Source organism: Berghia stephanieae, chromosome 2 (assembly GCF_034508935.2).
Source record: "Berghia stephanieae isolate SIO BIC M18660-M18661 chromosome 2, UCSD_Bste_1.3, whole genome shotgun sequence".
NCBI classification, from domain to species: Eukaryota; Metazoa; Mollusca; class Gastropoda; order Nudibranchia; family Aeolidiidae; genus Berghia; species Berghia stephanieae.
Genome location: NC_088361.1, coordinates 120,175,302 through 120,190,094, shown reverse-complemented (window position 1 = coordinate 120,190,094; position 14,793 = coordinate 120,175,302). Strand labels below are relative to the sequence as shown.

At 37.6% G+C, this 14,793-nt stretch overlaps 1 protein-coding gene across 1 annotated transcript in view; it reads left to right on the top strand.

The window, feature by feature from the left end:
• The first annotated feature begins 391 nt into the window (after positions 1-391).
• LOC144963847 (uncharacterized) overlaps positions 392-14,793 on the top strand; it is a 15,836-nt gene continuing 1,434 nt past the window's right edge. The window contains exons 1-2 of the mRNA XM_078897795.1: positions 392-508; positions 8,458-8,628. Coding sequence (XP_078753921.1) covers positions 415-508; positions 8,458-8,628 — 265 coding nt within the window. The 5' untranslated portion in view covers positions 392-414. The remainder of the gene's footprint in view (positions 509-8,457; positions 8,629-14,793) is intronic.

Below are 14,793 nucleotides of genomic sequence, written 5' to 3'. Positions count from 1 at the left end.
AACTAATGAATATTATATAAATAGAATTGAGTATGAAGCCAAGCATTGGCTAGTAATATCGCCTTATAGGCGTCATGTCCCGTCCTACATGTTAAGTGTTGCTGTTGGCCAGGGACCCCATGTAAAGCGCTTTGAGCACGTTTAGTGGATATTGCTCTATATAAAAGCTCATTTTTGTTTTGTTTTTTAAAGCCATTTTGACTAGTTGGGTCGCATTTGTTATATCATTCTGGTGTATCACGTGACGTGTTCTCAGTGCGGCACACATAGAAATATGACGTCACGATTAATTACAATCGATGTTCGGGGTATATAAATGCTCGCAGGAATCTCGCTAGCAGATTTAGATCTATCTAGAGTTTGATTAATTAATTTCTTTTACTCTGCAGCTAACGTTAGTCAAAGCAAACTGATATGAAAAGCAAATTGAACTCAACAGGATATTATCAATGTGTGGGATTTGTTCTTGGTTGTTTGGTTGTCTTCTTCCAGGCCCCATACTCTAGAGGTAATTACAAACATTTTGATTTGAACATTATTGTAAAAGAAAATAATAAGTCATGATGATGATGATGATAATGATGATGGTGATGATGATGATAATAGTAATAATACCAATACTACTATCACAACTACTACTACTACTACTACTACTACTACTACTACTACTACTACTACTATACTACTACTAATAATATAATAATAATAATAATAATAATAATAATAATAATAATAATAATAATAATAATAATAATAATATAATAATAATAATTATAATAATAATTAATATAATAATAATATAATAATAATAATAATAATAATAATAACAATAATAAGCCCTTTTAAAAGAAGAAAGCGTGTCCATCCCCCAAAACAGAACTGCAGTATTGAACAGATTCGATTCGCTCTTTGTATGTAAGGAGGCAGCAAGATGCTTTACCCATTTCAAGACAGGTTAAAAGATCAATTGATTTTATTAGTTCAGAAAATTAAGTGGAGCAGGCACTGATGTTGATAACAACAAGAGATGAAGTGAGTAGGAAAGTGCCAGAAGACAATAGAGAATAAAAATTTCGCGGCGGTGATAGGGGTTTGAACCCGCGACCTTACTGGTACGACAACTCCGTCTGGCCGGGGAGAGCGTGACTCTACCGTATGAGCTATCCACGATCTCAAACCCCCATCACCGCCGCGAAATTTTTATTCTCTATTGTCTTCTGGCACTACCCTACTCACTTCATCTCTAATTGATTTTGTTAGTGTGACATTGTATTACTCAGTAGTTACCAATGAAATTGCTAGTTATTATTATTATTATTATATTATTATTATTATTATTATTATTATTATTATTATTATTATTATTATTATTATTATTTATTATTATTATTATTCTATTATTATTATTATTATTATTATTATTATTATTATTATTATTATTATTATTATTATTATTATTATTTTATTATTATTATTATTATTATTATTATTATTATTATTATTATATCATTATTATTATATTATTATTATTATTATTATTATTAATTATTAACAGTCTCTGGTTTCATTCGCGATGCACGCGAAAATTTAATAGGGACTAGGTTTATTAGTCAAGGGGAGAAAATGAGATGCCAACAACGGGGATTGAACCCGCGACCACCAACCGGTAATCTCGTCCCATTATAAGGACACTTCTTTTCCCCTGGTCGTCGTTCATTATTTCTTTCAGCATCTGGAACATTAAGGGACTATATTATTCCTACTTTTCACCCCCCCCCCCCATCCCCCGCACTCCGTATTTATATTTCACAGTAGACATGCGTAAAATGAGTACCAAGTCGGTAAAGGTGTAGTCTTTTTTTAACAGAATTTAAATTAATTAAATTAAATTAAATTCCCTTTATTTATCCCATAGGGGAAATTTGTCTTTAAGGTCCATTCCAAGGAAAGGCTGGAATAACCCAGGCGTCAGCCGCAGTGCAGCGCCGCAAATTGAACTAGGGCGAGGTAACTTGCTCAATGGCCACACAACGCAGCGGCGGGTGATCGAACTCGGTACCTCACGGGTACGAAGCAAAGACCGTATCGCTGAGTCACGCTGCCCCTTTATGATGGCCCTTTACAGGCGTATTTTTCGTTCTACATGTTCAATGCTGCTGATGACTTGGAATCCCCGTTTAAAGCGCATTAAACACATTCAGTAGATATGGTTTACTGTATTTTGAGATTTAGGTCAAATGTTAGACAATTCACTTTTAGGGGACGAGATGACTATGTGGATAAAACATTGCACTTCTACACGGGTAGTGACCGAGCCCCGGTGTCAGCCTCTTGCCGTTTTTTTTTTTTTTTTTTTTTTTTTTTTTGGTAACTCGATTTGTTTGTTTTGTTTTGTTTTTGTTTTTATTTGCTTGTTTTGTTTTGTTTTTTTTGGGGGGGTTTTTTTTTTTTTTTTTTTTGTTTGTTTTTTTGTTTTGTTTTTTTTTTGTTTTAATTTGCTTGGGTTTTTTTGTTGGTTTTTTTTTTGGTTGTTTTTTTTTTTGTTTTTGTTTTTGTTTTTTTTTTTTTTTGTTACTTTTGTTGTTTTTTTGTTTTTTATTTGTTTGGTTTTGTTTTGTTTTTTGTTTTTTAAAATTATTATGAACAACTTAGCCCCCACTGCCACTTTGCCTGTATCTCGGTCTTTTCTCGTTTGAGAGCCTAAAAACAAATATCCCATGAGGATGAAAAAAAGTTTGTTTTTATTTCACTATAATTTATTAATGATATTTCCCATCTTTGCTCCTTAAATCTTATTTCTGTACCAACGTCAGGAGGTCGTCCGCCAGGTCACCCTTCGATCACGTTTACAGACCGGGATGGAGGTTTAGTGAGACCCTGCGGTTCCGTCACACATGATGTCATCAAGGAATGGTGTGTCACATCACTGTTCACATGCAAAGGGTCTTGTTACCAGGAACCGCGTGACGGTATGCGATAGATCTTATTCCATTCGTTTTATTTACATGACATGCGTTGAAAGTATGAAAGCTATCGTGTACTAGAGGGTGTGATATTACCAGCACAAAACAGCCAAATTAGTCACCTTCCTTCAACGCCCACTTCCAGGCAAGAGACTAGCTCGTCCGGGACGAGAAAGCCTTCGTGAAATCCGATTTCTTTAGTCACTTGCTCCGTTTAGGCTTAAGACTAGCAAGTCCTTTGTTAGACTAGATAGAAAGCCTTCGTGAAATCCGATTTCTTTAGTCACTTGCTCCGTTGAGGCTTAAGACTAGCAAGTCCTTTGCTAGACTAGATAGAAAGCCTTCGTGAAATCCGATTTATTTAGTCACTTGCTCCGTTTAGGCTTAAGACTAGCAAGTCCTTTACTAGACTAGATAGAAAGCCTTCGTGAAATCCGATTTCTTTAGTCACTTGCTCCGTTGAGGCTTAAGACTAGCAAGTCCTTTGCTAGACTAGATAGAAAGCCTTCATGAAATCCGATTTCTTTAGTCACTTGCTCCGTTTAGGCTTAAGACTAGCAAGTCCTTTACTAGACTAGATAGAAAGCCTTCATGAAATCCGATTTATTTAGTCACTTGCCCGTTTAGGCTTAAGACTAGCAAGTCCTTTGTTAGACTAAATAGAAAGCCTTCATGAAATCCGATTTATTTAGTCACTTGCTCCGTTTAGGCTTAAGACTAGCAAGTCCTTTGCTAGACTAGATGGAAAGCCTTCATGAAATCCGATTTCTTTAGTCACTTGCTCCGTTTAGGCTTAAGACTAGCAAGTGCTTTACTAGACTAGATAGAAAGCCTTCGTGAAATCCGATTTCTTTAGTCACTTGCTCCGTTGAGGCTTAAGACTAGCAAGTCCTTTGCTAGACTAGATAGAAAGCCTTCATGAAATCCGATTTCTTTAGTCACTTGCTCCGTTGAAGCTTAAGACTAGCAAGTCCTTTGCTAGACTAGATAGAAAGCCTTCATGATATCCGATTTATTTAGTCACTTGCTCCGTTGAGGCTTAAGACTAGCAAGTCCTTTGCTAGACTAGATAGAAAGCCTTCATGAAATCCGATTTCTTTAGTCACTTGCTCCGTTTAGGCTTAAGACTAGCAAGTCCTTTGTTAGACTAGATAGAAAGCCTTCGTGAAATCCGATTTATTTAGTCACTTGCTCCGTTTAGGCTTAAGACTAGCAAGTCCTTTTCTAGACTAGATAGAAAGCCTTCATGAAATCCGATTTCTTTAGTCACTTGCTCCGTTTAGGCTTAAGACTAACAAGTCCTTTGTTAGACTAGATAGAAAGCCTTCATGAAATCCGATTTATTTAGTCACTTGCTCCGTTTAGGCTTAAGACTAGCAAGTCCTTTGTTAGACTAGATAGAAAGCCTTCATGAAATCCGATTTATTTAGTCACTTGCTCCGTTTAGGCTTAAGACTAGCAAGTCCTTTGCTAGACTAGATAGAAAGCCTTCATGATATCCGATTTATTTAGTCACTTGCTCCATTTAGGCTTAAGACTAGCAAGTCCTTTGTTAGACTAGATAGAAAGCCTTCATGAAATCCGATTTATTTAGTCACTTGCTCCGTTTAGGCTTAAGACTAGCAAGTCCTTTGTTAGACTAGGTAGAAAGCCTTCATGATATCCGATTTATTTAGTCACTTGCTCCGTTTAGGCTTAAGACTAGCAAGTCCTTTGCTAGACTAGATAGAAAGCCTTCATGATATCCGATTTATTTAGTCACTTGCTCCGTTGAGGCTTAAGACTAGCAAGTCCTTTGCTAGACTAGTAAATTACTAAATCTAGTCCTCCATCATGAAAACAGGCCCTGGACTCGGAATCCGAATTCAATAACAGGCAAACGTATTCTTAAACTTATAAGACAAAAGTAAAGATTGGTGACATTAGACACACCTCTTAGGACAACTTGAAGGACCTTTCAAACATCCTTTCTCTTTCCTGTTATGCATTATATTTTAGACTTAAATCATATCAATGTCTTCTTTTCTTTCTTCTAACCTGACTTGTATTGATTGAAACGCGAATTTAATTATTTAAAAGCCAAAATAAATCATATCAACTACTCTGGATGCATTAAGACTTATACAGTTTGACATATTAAGTTAGATATTTTAGAAATGACAGAAACAAAAGATCATGAACCCCCATAGCTTATTTGTCAAGTGAAGTCAACCGGACTGGAGGAAATAATCCATCTTGAAAATATTATCTCTGTAACTTTATATATATATCGATTGTATTAACATTTTGGAAGAGCAATCTAAAGTGGAGCAACGCTTTTTTTTTTTTTTTTTTTTTCAGTTTATCAATATCAAGAGTATTGATAGATGTTAAAGAAGAGTCTTAGTGAAGGTGAAACTCAAAACTGGTTCAGACCATTGCAATATATGAGGCTGTATTCCAAACACATATTTGATAAAATTTGATTTGACGCGGATAAAGATTTTTTTTCAAATGAAATTTCTTCACCTTTCTCTATCAGACGAGACAAAATCCTATTCCTGTAATTGTAAAACGCCCCAGTAAGTATCCTCATTATTCGTCACATTGCGACTCCATCATAAGCTTTGATGGGAAAATACTGCACAGACAGTTTTTTAAGTTTATATAATAAACTTTTTAAATGATTCCAGGCTGTCCAAGCTCAACGTTTCACTTTCATCCTTTTTTTTTTTACACTTCGAAATCATTCTCACTCGGTCTTCCGTCTTCGTATTAATTTCTCTCTCGCTTGTTTATTTTTTTAAAGTACGTATTTCTTGTACTTTGTTAATAGAGACATGAAAAAAATAGCTTTTATATAGCGCAATGTCCACTAAAATGTGCTCAAAGCGCTTTACAAGGGGTCCCTGATCAACAGCAACATTTAACATGTAGGACGGGACATGCCGCCTGTTAGGCGATATTACAATTTTTCGGACAAAGACACTGCTGTTAACGGCCAGGTACTCATTTTGCACCTGGGTACGGTGAGCGAATGTGAGTAAAGAGCCTTTTCCAAGGACTCAACTATGCGCCGAGCGCGAGGCTCGAACCCAGGACCTTCCGATCCGAAAGCGAGTGTAATACCACTAGACACATAGCCTCACAAGAAAAATGTACTATCTACACGGTTCAATGAAAATATGTGCAATAATGAGTTTTCTGAAGTTTATATCTATCATTTGCCGAACGTAATCAATCAAAAACTCTCATAAATACACTTACTAGTATGTATTACCATAGCAACGGCATGTGACACGCACGAAGTTGGTTTGCCACGCTGTGAGCTGGTTAGGCGCATTATTTTCACATTGAGCGTTATAAAGTGAGGGCAGGTGAACCATCTCTGTGTATCTATCTCCAAAATTAACACACCTCAGTCTACGTCCGCCGACACGGACATGAAGAGGAAAGAAGGTAGAAGAAAACACAAAGAATGAAAAGCGACAGTACATGGTGCACCGAATGAATTTTTTAAAAACAACAGAGATACGCTAACCACCGATGCACTGAGCAAAACTAAAGACAACAAAAAGTTAAAACAAAAACAAACATTACAAAGAAGTTCGACTGCAAAGAAAACAAAAGAGAAATGCTATAAAGCGTATGTTAGACCAACACTCGAGTACAGCAGTACGGTATGAGATCTCTATTACTCCTACGAAAAAGAGCTATAAAATTCGTTTAACAAAATCCTTGAAACAAATCTAAGTCATATATGACACCCCACTTGGAACCATTGAAGGAAAGGAGAGAGAAGAATAAACTAACTGTATTTTACAAAGGCCAAAAAAAAAACAGGTCAGGTTGCCATTACAGGGCTTCCACTTCCAAACGAACAAGAGGATACCTGGCAAATTTACCTGGCAAATTTATATTGCCACAATCTAGAGTAGACTGCCATCTTCACTCATTTCTGCCGTCAACTATAAGACTGGAACAATTTGGTTAGCTCTCCGTAGAGCAATTGTGAATGCTGAGCTGGATGAAGAAGAAGAAGAAGAAGAAAAGAAGAAGAAGAAGAAGAAGAAGAAGAAGAAGAAGAAGAAGAAGAAAGAAGAAGAAGAAGAAGAAGAAGAAGAAGAAGAAGAAGAAGAAGAAGAAGAAGAAGAAAGAAGAAGAAGAAGAAGAAAGAAGAAGAAGAAGAAGAAGAAGAAGAAGAAGAAGAAGAAGAAGAAGAAGAAGAAGAAGAAGAAGAAGAAGAAGAAGAAGAAGAAGAAGAAGAAGAAGAGAAGAAGAAGAAGAAGAAGAAGAAGAAGAAGAAGAAGAAGAAGAAGAAGAAGAGAAGAAGAAGAAGAGAAGAAGAAGAAGAAGAAGAAGAAGAAGAAGAAGAAGAAGAAAGAAGAAGAAGAAGAAGAAGAAGAAGAAGAAGAAGAAGAAGAAGAAGAAGAAGAAGAAGAAGAAGAGAAGAAGAAGAAGAAGAAGAAAGAAGAAGAAGAAGAAGAAGAAGAAGAAGAAGAAGAAGAAAGAAGAAGAAGAAGAAGAAGAAGAAGAAGAAGAAGAAGAAGAAGAAGAAGAAGAAGAAGAAGAAGAAGAAGAAGAAGAAGAAGAAGAAGAAGAAGAAGAAGAAGAAGAAGAAGAAGAAGAAGAAGAAGAAGAAGAAGAAGAAGAAGAAGAAGAAGAAGAAGAAGAAGAAGAAGAAGAAGAAGAAGAAGAAGAAGAAGAAGAAGAAGAAGAAGAAGAAGAAGAAGAAGAAGAAGAAGAAGAAGAAGAAGAAGAAGAAGAAGAAGAAGAAGAAGAAGAAGAAGAAGAAGAAAGAAGAAGAAGAAGAAGAAGAAGAAGAAGAAGAAGAAGAAGAAGAAGAAGAAGAAGAAGAAGAAGAAGAAGAAGAAGAAGAAGAAGAAGAAGAAGAAGAAGAAGAAGAAGAAGAAGAAGAAGAAGAAGAAGAAGAAGAAGAAGAAGAAGAAGAAGAAGAAGAAGAAGAAGAACGATTCATAAAAGCAAAACAAACAAAAAAAAGAAGAAAGAAACGGGTATTCTAAATTTGCTGAGACACAAAGTGAATGTTTGATACTGTCAGATACACAAAAAATTTGTAAGCCCATTTTTCTCTACTGTCAAAACAATTACTGTAAATGTCTATAATTTAGACATGCTAGAATGTTATGATGTTCCCATATTCATAAATATCGACCATAGATAATCTCTCAATAAGACGGTGTTCCTCCACCTTGGAGAAAAGCCGTTCGCGAATTTCTAAACGACACGTTTTCAGACTGATCATCATCATCATCATCATCATCATCATCATCAGCAGCAGCAGCAGCAGCAATAGCAGTATCATCCAATGACAGGTCTGTTGCATATATCAGCGACTATGAATTCCAATCCTGAGATTTTTCTGAGATTACAAATAACCTCCTAAATCTAACTATTTTAAATATAATCTGTAGTCCATTCCTCCTTTATACTTAGACTGAAATGGACGATTATATTTGATTTTAATTCAATGTAGCGATTTCATTGTCCCCAGGCCTGTGTGGTTGTGACCCACAATGTGTTATCTACGGTGATTGCTGCCCCGATTTCACAACAGCTTGCCCTAATCTGACTAAATACAAACAGACAGCCGATAGCAAAGAATTCAAATCAAAATGCCTTGACAACCAGGAACGAGTTGTGTACGGATGTAATCAGTATGAAGGTGAGTCACAAAGTGTTCAACTATTACATTGATTAGGTTGGGTGGCTCTCAACGATTTCCCTATGGCACCATCGCCTTATGTGGGTTTGTAGTTCCAAATGACTTCTTTGTAGCACAGTGACCTTGGGAACACTTTAAGTTTCGAAAGATTCCCCTATGGCACAGTGACCTTGAGAGCGCTCGTAGTCCTGAATGATTTCTCTATGGTACAGCAGGGATGCTTGCTCTCTCCATTCCTGTTCATCCTTGCCATTGATTGGCTAATGAAGGAAACCTCCAAAGGGAGAAGAAATGGGATACAGTGGACCCCCTGGACACAGTTGGATGATCTGGATTTTGCAGATGATCTGGCTCTTTTGTCCACACCCAGGACCAGATGCAAGAAAAAACCACAATTATAAACAGCCTGTCGGAATCAATTGGTCTAAGAATTCACCCTGCAAAGTCAAAGGTCTTGAGGATAGGTACGCGTCAAAGGGAGCAGATCAAAGTTAAAGATCAGGAACTCGAAGATATAGACACTTTCTGCTATCTCGGAAGTATAATTGACAAGGATGGAGGCACGGAAGCAGAGGTGAAAGCACGAATAGGAAAGGCACAGGCTGCATTCACATCTTTGAACAGAGTTTGGAGAACTAAAGATATCTCCCTTCAACTAAAGCTAAGACTTTTCAACTCAAACGTGAAGTCTGTCCTACTGTATGGATGTGAAACTTGGAACGCATCACAGGCATGTATAAGGAGGGTACAGATTTTCGTAAACAGGTGCATGCGTAAGCTACTCAGAATAAAATGGATGGATAGAATAAAAAATGAAGAAGTATGGAAAAGAACACAACAGAAACCAGTGGGAGAGGATATAGGAAGAAGACGATGGAGATGGATTGGACACACGCTTAGAAAGAATGACTCAACTATAACAAAGAAAGTATTGGACTGGAACCCTCAGGGCAGAAGATCAAGGGGAAGGCCACGAGGAACATGGAGAAGAATTAAAGAAGCTGATATACAGAGAAGTGGTAAGACCTGGAATGAGATAAAAAAGTTGGCTCAGGATAGAGAAGGATGGAAACTGTTTGTCTGTGGCCTATACCCTGACCCAGGGTGAAAAAGGCAATGATGATGATGATGATGACAGTGACCTTGAGACCACATGTAGTTCCGAACGATTTCCTTATGGCACAGTTACCTTGGAAGCACGTGTCGTTCCAAACAATTTCCCCATGTCACAGTGCCTTGGGAGCGCTGGTGGTTTCGAAGGAAACACCGTGGTCATTTGGAAAAAAGTAAAATCTTCATAAAGTAAGAGAACGAGAACTATAAGCAAATAAATCACCACCCCGGAATATCTTAATGTACTCAAAAGGGAACATGGATGGATTAAAAGATGATTTAAGAAACAGCTACAAGACTTTTGACGAAGAGTCACCTGCTTATGATATCATCGAAAACTGGGAACATTTTAAAACAACCCTCATGGAATTGATTGACAAACACATCCCTAAGAAAAGAATAAGTAGAAAACCACATTTACCATGTATAACCCATAAAATCAGACGTCTGATAAATAAAAAACAAAGCCAAATTGCATGACAGAGTGGAAGGTTAGCATGAGGTTCGCAGACTCCGTTGTGAAGTACACACAGAACTTAAAAAAGAACATGGCAAATAATATATGTAAATACTATCCTGAGATAGAGATAAAGATAAAGGGAGTAAATCTGACTCATTAATGAACAACACAAAACAAACGACATTTCGGCCCTTGGCCTTTATCAAGTAAACACAGAAGACATATATATTTATATTAGATTGTCATAATAATAAATTTTGAGATTAAAAAAGGAAGACAATAAAACAAAATTCTTTAAATTGAACATTAATCACACATACGAATACATTGAGTAGTAGGCAAATTAAATTGAGTAGTAAAACTAATAAATTTTAGCCTGAGACAATAGACGATAGTCCAAATGGCAAAAATTTAAACAGAGTCTGGAGATATGTAAATCAATTCTAGGAGTAAAGATCGCTTCCAGTATACAAGTTTTTCAAACCCCTGATGGATCAGATATGACAGACACAGAAGGAAAATGCAATATATTGAACAAACAGTATGAAAGTGAAACCTCTCAATGCCAAATAAAGGTAAAAGCAACATACCATCTATGCCAAGGATCAACATATCCACATACGGCATACAAAAGCATCTGCAACGACTAAAGCCATCCGAGGCAGCTTGTCCAGACCTCATACAAACTAGAATACTAAAGATTGTGCTAATGAAATAACCTCGTTCCTGTGTACAATTTTCCAAGAATCCCTGAACAAAGTAAGAGTACCTGCGGACTGGGAGCATGGCCTTATAACCCCAATCTATAGATAGTATGCGCTTGGCTAAGAAGCTCATAACATTGCCATCCGGAAGTATAACGGACTAACACACAAAACTTTGTGTAACCATGAACTTTTATAGTCGGGGTAATACAGTTTAGTGAGAATCACTCACAAACGCGGATGGCAAATACAATAACAAAGGCTTCAGTGACGTCATCTTCGTTCTTTCTATAAAAAAGGCAAACGAAACCTTGCTTCAAATTATAGGCCTGTATCTCTAACTTCAGACGTTTGCAAGATATCAGAAGACATTATATTCCATTCTATCATAGAACACTACAACAAACACAACATACTGTTCGACCACCAATACGGCTTCAGGAAATAGAACGGTCATGCGAGACACAATTAATCAATACAATAGAAGAAATTACAAGATTACTACTAGACAACAACAACAACAAAATTGATCTCCCGATTACTGTTAAAACTCGAGCAAAGTGGAATTCTGAATCAATACAATAGAAGAAATTACAAGATTACTACTAGACAACAAAAAAAATTGATCTCCCGATCACTGTTAAAACTCGAGCAAAGTGGAATTCTGAATATTTGAGGATAATGAAGCATATCAGAGAATATGGAACAACAACCGCAAAATCTTTTACTTTGGTTCAAGGCTAGCTTTGTAATCGAAAGAAACAAGTTGTCATTGACGGAATCTCAAGCGAAAAATGCAATGTCTTATCAAGGAGTGCCAAAAGGAACAGAACTTAGGTCTGTGTGCTCTTTGATATACATTCATGAATTTGGAAACAAAATTATTTCCACAAATAAGGCTCTAACCGTTTGCAGATGATAGCCTACTTTACAGGACAATAGATATTAATACAGATGCACAGGAACTCCAGATAGATCTTGATTCCCCCCAGACGTGGTCAGATACATGACACATGAAGTTCCATCCATCAAAATGCTATGACATGTCAATATCAAACAAGAAAGAGCCTTATACTCACAATTAGCCAATGCATGATCATTTTTTAAACTCTCTCCCATCACACGTGAGAAGCTCGGTTAAAGTTTTATCTTTTTTCGTCATAAGTTGCTATACAACTATCATGTTTTGTTGTTGTTAAATTGAATTAGTATCACTTTTCCATCAACACTTTTCTTACCGTAATGTTTATTTTTATATCACTGTAAAGCGCTTGGAGCCTGTGACAACGGGGTAAAGCGCTATATAACTACCCTTTGTTGTTGTTATTATTATTATTATTATTATTATTATTATTATTATTATTATTATTATTATTATTATTATTATTATTATTATTGCTAATTCTATTACCATTATTGTTTATTTTTTTGGTTATTACTGGTACCATTATTATTAGTACTACCATCTTGTTTTGTTGGTTTCACTTACCATTGGGAGCAAGTAGCAAACGTTCACGTCGTGCTCCTGTAATCCTTCTCTGAAGGAGACTGATTGCTACACTACGCGACCAGAGAGAATAAATTGGGCGGTAAAAGGATAGCCCCTCGGCCCAGACAATGGAAAACTTCAATGTTGTAAGTTTCAACATAGAAGGAATCTCCCATACCAAATGCAAGATACTGACAGAGTTAAAAGCAGATATCATTTGCTTACAGGAAACCCACAAAGACTCAAAACCACCTTGCATACCTGGCATGCAACTAGTAATACACCACGAACACCCAAAATATGGAAGTGCCATGTACACTCGAGAAAAATCTACCATACTGAAAAGCGATGACCACTCAGAAAATGACATTGAGATTCTCAGAGTAGAAGCAACACTGATTACCATCATATCTGTGTACAAACCTCCATCAACCCCATTCAAGTGGCCCAAATGAATCTATCTGATAGAAAACCAACCCTGATCATTGGAGATTTTAACAGCCATAACACTATATGGGGATATGAGCAAAATAACCTTGACGGAGATGCTGTTGAGGAATGGGCGGCCGGCAATGACCTCACAATCCTCCATAACCCCAAAGACAAGAAAACCTTTATGAGTGCCCGGTGGAAGAAAGGTTACAATCCGGACATGGCATTCATATCCTCTCAACACTTCTCAAACTTTGAAAGGACTGTAGGTGAGCCTATACCGAAATCTCAACACAGGCCTATTACCATCAGCATCAAACCAGCTGTTAAAGCCCTCGAATCAAATGCGATACCCCGATTCAATTTTAGAAAAGCAAATTGGGAAAACTTTACTAAAGATTTAGACAATGAGATCACCAATATAAAATGTGACCCACAGAGATACGACGACTTCAGAACACTCATATGGAAAGTTGCAAAGAAAAACATCCCCAGAGGATGCCGAAAAAGTTATATTCCATGTCTCCGAGATGAAAGCAAGAAACTATATGAAAGATACATTGAATCATACAAGGTGGATCCTTTCAGTGAAGAAACCCTAGAACTGGGTGAAGAACTCACATCAATGATAGCCGATGAAAGATCAGAAAGATGGAAGGAATTAATAACCTCCACCAATATGACCCTAAACAGCAAAAAGGCCTGGACTACAATTTCAAAACTGAATAATGACAAAAATACCCAGACAAGAGTGGCTGCAGTAACACCTGACCAAGTAGCACATCAGCTTCTACTGAATGGGAAACCAGCCAAGAAAGCACGAGGCCAACTAAAATCCCTGAAACGTGAAATGGACAAAGCCCTCAAGGATAGTGAAGATCATCTTGACTCTTTTACCCTGGAGGAGCTACTAGAGGCCTTGTCCCATCTGAAGGCAGGAAAAGCATCTGGACTGGATGGAATCACAACTGAGATGATTCAACACTTTGGCCCGAGAACGCTATCCTGGCTATTGGACCTCTTCAATGTATGCGCAAGGACAAACAGGCTGCCAAGTGCATGGAGGAAAGCAAGAGTAGTCGCCCTACTGAAACCGGGGAAAGATCCAAAATCCAAGAAAAGCTATCGCCCGATCTCCCTCCTGTGCATCACATACAAGCTATTTGAGCGAATGGTTATGTCCCGCATGTCACCCAGTCTAGACGAACAACTGTCTCCAGACCAGGCTGGATTCCGACCAGGACGGTCAACATGTGGTCAACTTCTTAACCTTACACAATTCATAGAAGATGGGTTTGAGACAAAACAGGTCACTGGCACAGTCTTCGTCGACCTCACTGCAGCCTATGACACAGTGAATCACAAGATCCTACTCCTCAAAGTGGCTAAAATGATAAAGAATAAGAAAATTGTAAATATCATCCAGTCACTTCTCGAAAACAGGCGCTTCTTTGTTGAAATGGATGGCCGGAAGAGCAGGTGGCGCACCCAGAAGAATGGTCTTCCCCAAGGATCAGTGCTGGCTCCAACACTTTTCAACATATATACAAATGATCAGCCTGAGTTCCCAAATATCCGCCGATTCATATATGCTGATGACCTATGCCTCGCAACACAGGATGCGTCCTTCCAACCAATCGAGAGCAGACTGACAAATGCCCTAGACACCCTCACAAAGTACTACACTAAAAACTCGCTGAACGCCAACCCAGGGAAAACACAAGTGTGTGCATTTCACCTCAACAACCACCAAGCCCACACAAAACTTAACATCAAGTGGAATGGCCAGACATTAGAGTACAACTACCACCCAGTGTACCTCGGAGTGACGCTTGATCGGACTCTGTCCTTCAGAGAACACGTGAGGAAGACCAAGGCAAAAGTGTCCACGCGTAATGCCCTCCTTGGAAAGCTGGCAAACATGAACTGGGGAACTGACCCTAAAACTCTAAGGACCACAGCATTGG